The following is a 6,884-nucleotide window of genomic DNA, read 5'->3' as shown; positions in this document are numbered from 1 at the left end:
TAAAGCCAAAACATAAAAGTTTGGTCGGGTGATTCTAATACGTGAAGTGTTTGCGGTTTTCAAAAAATAAAATCCCGAAACGACACTTTCCTTTACCCGTTCGTTTAAAAATAATATTAAAATAATCAAACGAACTTTATATTTCTTAAAAATAAGAAATAATGATATTAGTTCACGATACGAAGTGGTTGACTTTTAAGGTTTGACCGAATGAAAATTTCGGGTTGTCATAGCCATGAACAGTGACGAACAAATCGTCTTCCAGGTCCAGTTTTAAATTAAAACAGTTAACGTTTGCTAATTGGAACACGTATGGGCTATATAACTCAACAATTTCACTAAACAAACAACAAATTGATAGATTTTGAACATAAACCTTAACATTCATCCAATACCCTAAGAATATCAAATTAAAGCATATCAAATAGCTTTAAACCAAAATTGAAAGCAAATATCTACTAAGCAAACTAAGTAAGGATGGATTAACTAGTTAACATCAAGCATTTCTAGCTAAATCAACAAAACCCCAAAAACTCCAAAAATCGCTAATTTTGGGAAATTTTGGGAGATTTTAACAATAAAAGAAGGAGATTACTTATCTTAGGAGAAGGAAATTGAATATATAGGGAACAAAACCCCAAAAGTGTTATGTGTTTACTGCATGCAAAGAACAATCGAGAGAGAAAGGGACTCTTTGAAAGCACAAGGAGTCAAAATGCCCCCCCCCCAACACACACACACACACACACACACACACACACATATATATATATATATATATATATATATATATATATATATATATATATAGAGAGAGAGAGAGAGAGAGAGAGATGCCCGAAGCGTGCAAGGTGTCATCGACACACACGATGCGAGTTTGTAAAAACCATAATTTTGACATTTTTACACCCCTAAAAACCTAGGTTTACCCTCCTCACACCTCAAACCACCCCCATAAAAGAAGAACCCTATGGAAGTCAAATTCACAAATGTTTTTCAAATAAATGCAATAAGTTCACGATAAACCTAAGGGAAGCACAAGTAAAGACACACTAAGGAAAATATCTTTAAGAAAACGAAATTCATCATAAAATAACGGATAAGAAGATAGATTGCTAAGAAGAACTAACCAGTTAAGCACAACTCATTTCCGAATAAATAAAAACGCTAAAACTTCCACTATTAGGAATGTAATGTAACATTAAATTCATAAAACCCTCTCAAACCTTATAGTGAGTCTTATCAAATACAAAACTAATATAGAATGAACCCACATGAACACAAGGGCTAACCTCAGTAAAGCTAAAAATACTAATGAAATAATATTAGAGGGACACATTTCCAATTCCCTAATTCCTTCTATTGAAACAATGGAGTAGCTGTTGTAACACTAAAAAAATGAAAATGAAAAATAATCCTATAAGGCCATGACTATGTCAAAAACAGTTGGGTTAAAATTCACCACCAACACATTCAAAAATGAAGCTCTCAGATGATGGAAATGTTAACACTAAAAAACCTAGGAATATATGTACCCTACAAAATCCCCTAGGAGAAAAAGATAAGGAATGGAACAAGAAACCTGTGATCTAACTACAGAGGTAAAAAAAAATATACCTAGCATGTCAAGGATCTAACCATCATACATCTGAAATTGATGAATGTTGAGGGTCGGAAGATCAGGAAACGCATCAAGAATACAAAGCTCCATCACTTAAAAGAATAATAATTAACACCTGAACTAACGAATACCCAAAAACTAGAGACTAGACATGTAGCCTAATAGGATGAGCGACTAATGGAAACACACCAAGAAAAAAAATAGTAAACCTGCGGAAGGAAAATATGTTATCAAGAAAACCCACGCTAATACACCAAAACTTTATACCGAAAGCTTTACGTAATAACTAAACGTCCATACCACCACTTAAAAGGTTATAGAGAACTAGACTGCAAGAACGGTGACAATGAAAGGTCATGCCATTAGGCCCTGCAAAAACCTAACCCATCCCAAGGACCACAAAGACCAATCCAATTCACAACAAATATAAAATATGGAGAGGCTACCCGTATAATTCAACAAAAATCAGTAAGAAAAACACCTTAGTTAAAGCGACTTAGAAATGACATAGATAATGTCAAAATCAAATTAGACGGACTTCCCTATTGAGAATAAAAAATAGCATACTCAATAAACAGCGTGCCGCCCCTTCAAACCACTCATAAGAGTCATAAAAATTCTTAATGTCCATAATTATCCTCCTTTGAACTATTTTTAAACCTCTAAATAAATGAACTCGTGTTCGCTAAAGCAACACACTTAGCAGATAATGAATTACTTCAACCAAGGACCCAACCACATCAAAACCCACTAGAATCTCAAACAAAAAGAGCAGTGATCATCTAAAAGAACCTTCTAAAGGGGATCCAAGTACAAGATTTGGGTTCCTTCTTGGTGTAAAACACAAATACAAATAGACCCAACATGACAAATGGAAACCCGAAACAAACAGAATTATCACCACCAAGTGACAAAGTGAAGAATTAGAAGTAGGAAGCCAAAATAACGATTAGTTCCTACCCTAAGGGAGAAAAATCTCGATTATTACAAGTCACATAAAAGTACCAAGATAGGAATCAGGAACATCCAAATTTCCAGTAAATCGCATTACGATCTAAATTTCGAGACGAAATTTCCTTCAACAGAGGGAGAATGTGACAACCAAGATAAAAGTGTTTGTCGACCGTCGTTAGAAGCCAACACAAACAAACAGAAGTATTAGACTAATAATATAATGAAGAAATATATTAAATTGCCAAACATTAGCATTACAACGAAAAGACACATAAATAAATGCCTGAAAAATAGGGTCTTTTCTAGAGTGGGTTAACGTATTTAGCAAAATATCTAACAACATGAATCCCGAAAATACAAAATTTGTGAAAATCCAACTTAGTATGGAAGAGATATGACTTTTATGGTGAATAGAAATCTATGGCACGTAAAAAGTTACAACGTCAAAAACTACAAAGAGAACGGTTGACTTATAGCTAAAGTCACCAAAATAAGAATCGTAGTACTTATCGAAGTAAGAATTTTGAGATAAAGAACGCTTAAAACGAAGCCTGTATGACAGAGTTATGATGTTTGGCATCAATAAAATATAGGTTAAAAATAAAAGTTCAAATTTATCAAAACACCCAAAATATGTTGTAGTATACGTCGTGAACAATACATGGATACGAGAATCGTCGAAAACGGAACTCATACGTTTAAATTTAGAAGACTAAATTCTAGTCGTGCACACACCACTGTTGTAACACCTATAGATTCGGGTTCGTCAATTAAGATATAATAAGCGTTAAATACGATTTTTTTATAGAAGATTATCTAGGATAAAGAAGAATTAAATGAATATTATGTGTTTCGTAAAAGTACTCGTTCAGTAAACATACTTTTGGTATAAAATTACTCGTTGAGTAAACATAATTTTGGTATAACATTTAATATTCAGTAAATATATTTTGGATTTAAAAGTACACGTTTACTAAAAATATTTTTGTTATAAAAGTACATGTTCGGTAAACATATTTTTGATATAAAAATAAACGTTAAGTAACATATTTTTGATATAAAAATAATCGTTAAGTAAGCATATTTTTGGTATAAATGTATACATTTAGTAAACATACTTTTTTAATTTAAAAAGTACATTTATATATAAGTTAGGAAGGCACTTATATATAGTAAACACGTACATTTTTTATTTAAAAAGTACAATTTTATCTAAGTTGACAATTATATATAGTAAAAACATTCTTTAGTGTAAAGTACTTTAATTCAAACATTTAACTCACCAACATTATGTTTATTATTTTCAAAATGCATGTATTCTAGGCAAACTAAAAAGTTGGAAATCTTATACACAGGAAACAAATCATGGGATTACAATTTACCAGTTAATTTTAAATGAATTGTAATAACTACTATAATATGGAAGAAAATACAAAAAGACTTGATACGGTGAATAGTTATTTTATATCAACCAAGGACCAATTTTAAAACAAATCTAAACCATAAGAACAATTCGAAAGAAAAAGAAACAATCAAGGATAAAACATGTAATTTATCCGAACCACATAGACAATTTTCATAATTTACTCTTTACTTTATTAAGTAATCATGGGACGTAAGATCGTTTACCTCATCATCATCCCCCCCCCCCCCCCCCCCCCCCCCCCCCCCCCCCAAGAACCCCTATAAAAAGACCATGTGACTTGAAGAAATAAAATCTTATACCAATAACAATACAAAAACACCCTTTTCTCCTAAAATCTCAATCACCATATCATCTTCTTCCCAACGCAAATCCATGGAAGATATAGGTGATGAATACCAGAACATCGGCGATGAGTATAAAAACTATTGGGAAACCAATATGTTTCTCCAAACCGAAGAATTCGATAGGTAATCATACTAATTAACTAATCATATCATCTTCTCCGTTTCTCTTTCTTGTTTAAACCCGAATCCATCGATTTCTTCTGCAAATTCTGAAAAAATTTCCGTTTCTCCAGTTGGGGCGGATTGGAGGAAACATTTTCCGGCTACTATGATTCAAGTTCGCCGGACGGAACTCAGTCGTCGGCGGCCTCCAAAAACATCGTTTCAGAGAGAAACAGGAGGAAGAAGCTCAATGATAGGCTCTTTGCACTTAGAGCAGTGGTCCCTAATATAAGCAAGGTGTGGCCTTTCACACTTGATTAAAACTCGTATATATAATAAGTGCACTGTCACCTCACTTCCTTTATTTATCTCTTTCGGGTCATACACCCTTTTCGCCACCCACAATTCAATTGTTTTTGCAGTAAATATAATTTGTTTTTGATTTATGGATATGATATTATTTTAGATGGATAAAGCGTCGATAATTAAAGACGCAATTGATTATATTCAACATTTGCATGAACAAGAGAGGATTGTTCAAGAGGAAATAATGAAACTCGAGAAACAAAAATCAGAATCTGGGATTTACGATTTTGATCAGGACACAGTGTTCATGCCATTGGAAAAATCGAAGAAGAAAAGGATTCAGCAATCTCAAGATTTAAGTGATTCAAGGGCCTTTCCGATTGAAATTATTGAAGTAAGTCAAAGTCTTGAACTGTTTTTACGTACTCTCGTGATTTTATCTCGAATTGATGATTGTGTTAATTGACAGTTGAAAGTGTCATACGTGGGAGAGAACACAGCATTGGTGAGCTTGAAATGCAGGAAAAGAAGAGACACGATGGTCAAGATTTGTGAGGTTTTTGAATCTTTGAAGCTCAATGTTGTCACTGCCAATATCACTGCTTTTCCTGACACCCTTTTCAAGACACTCTTCATTCAGGTCTCTCTCTCTCTCTCTCTCTCTCTCTCTCTCTCTCTCTCTCTCTATATATATATATATATATATATATATATATATATATATATATATATATATATATATATATATATATATATATATATATATATATATATATATATTCAAAGTTTGTTTTGAAAATAGGTAAAAAAGTGTGGGCAATAATTGAAGTCTAAAATATCTAGATTGTGTTGACGAAATAACTGGGACATGATAGATTATGTTGCTTCAAAAAATGTGATGGTGATATATTTGACGAATTTACTAAAAACCAGTAAACCACCCCAGTCAAATTTTTTGACAAAGATATATAAGCAAGGAAAATTGAAATATTAAAACATTAAAATGTTGTGTTGTATAGTTATATAATGTATAAATTTTATATATAGCAAAAAAAGTGTTTGTTTACGAATCAAACATAAATGTTTCCAAACATAAAGGGTTTCATTTTTTAAAACTTGTTATGTTTAATTACAGGAACCTAGTTCTCTTTTTTAATATGTAATAAACATTTATAAATTTCTATGATGAAGTTTGTTATTATTTTATGTTATTTTGTATTTTTAGTGATAATTTAGGCAATATTAATTGTGATATAATAGTATTTGTCTATAAAAAAAGGAACCAAGTAATTAGGCTTTTAAAACTAGTTGAAACCTGTGCAAACTAATTCATATATCCTCAATTAAATTTTTTTTCCATGGATATTATTATCAATTAAATCATTAAGAACGTGTCATATATATTTTCAGATCTTAAGATATTGTAAAATAAAGGGCTCTCAATCTCAAATACGACAAGTAAAATCCAAATGGGACTTAGCTGCGTAATTAAAAAAATATTATTCATATGTTGCGTAAATATATATATATATATATATATATATATATATATATATATATATATATATATATATATATATATATATATATCATAATAAATAAGAATGATTTTGCCACATGTCCTTCTCTCATTCAATTTGACACATGTCATTTTGTCATAATCTAGAGATATATTTATTTTCCAATTGTCATTTATTTCATTTTCCATTTCAAATATATTATTAATTTAGTTTCCATAAATTAAACCTACCATAATGATATTAATTTCAAATTTTAAATTTTAAATTTAATTTCAACTTCAAATAAATTTACAGTTTAAACCTTTGTGTTTAACATTTTGTTATAATTAACCTGTTTAGTATACTGGTCTAATAACTAAACAATAATTTTAATTTATTTATTTTTTGCATGTTTTTTTCTCATAATTTTTATTTATTTCAAATTTCAAATTCAAATAAACTTCTCATTTAATCATTCTTATTTAACATTTTGTTTTAATCAACCCGTATAATATACGGGTCTTACAGCTAGTATATATATATATATATATATATATATATATATATATATATATATATATATATATATATATATATATATATATATATATATATATATATATATATATATA

At 30.2% G+C, this 6,884-nt stretch overlaps 1 protein-coding gene across 1 annotated transcript in view; it reads left to right on the top strand.

The window, feature by feature from the left end:
* The first annotated feature begins 4,283 nt into the window (after positions 1-4,283).
* Positions 4,284-6,884, top strand: part of LOC111914394 (transcription factor bHLH35) — a 3,333-nt gene continuing 732 nt past the window's right edge. The window contains exons 1-4 of the mRNA XM_023910150.3: positions 4,284-4,468; positions 4,579-4,744; positions 4,914-5,147; positions 5,223-5,393. Of these exons, the coding sequence (XP_023765918.2) occupies positions 4,374-4,468; positions 4,579-4,744; positions 4,914-5,147; positions 5,223-5,393 (666 nt within the window). The 5' untranslated portion in view covers positions 4,284-4,373. The remainder of the gene's footprint in view (positions 4,469-4,578; positions 4,745-4,913; positions 5,148-5,222; positions 5,394-6,884) is intronic.

This window comes from Lactuca sativa, chromosome 5 (assembly GCF_002870075.4).
Source record: "Lactuca sativa cultivar Salinas chromosome 5, Lsat_Salinas_v11, whole genome shotgun sequence".
NCBI lineage: Eukaryota > Viridiplantae > Streptophyta > Magnoliopsida > Asterales > Asteraceae > Lactuca > Lactuca sativa.
Note: the sequence above shows the minus strand (reverse complement) of the source record. Positions and strands in the feature narration are given on the sequence as shown.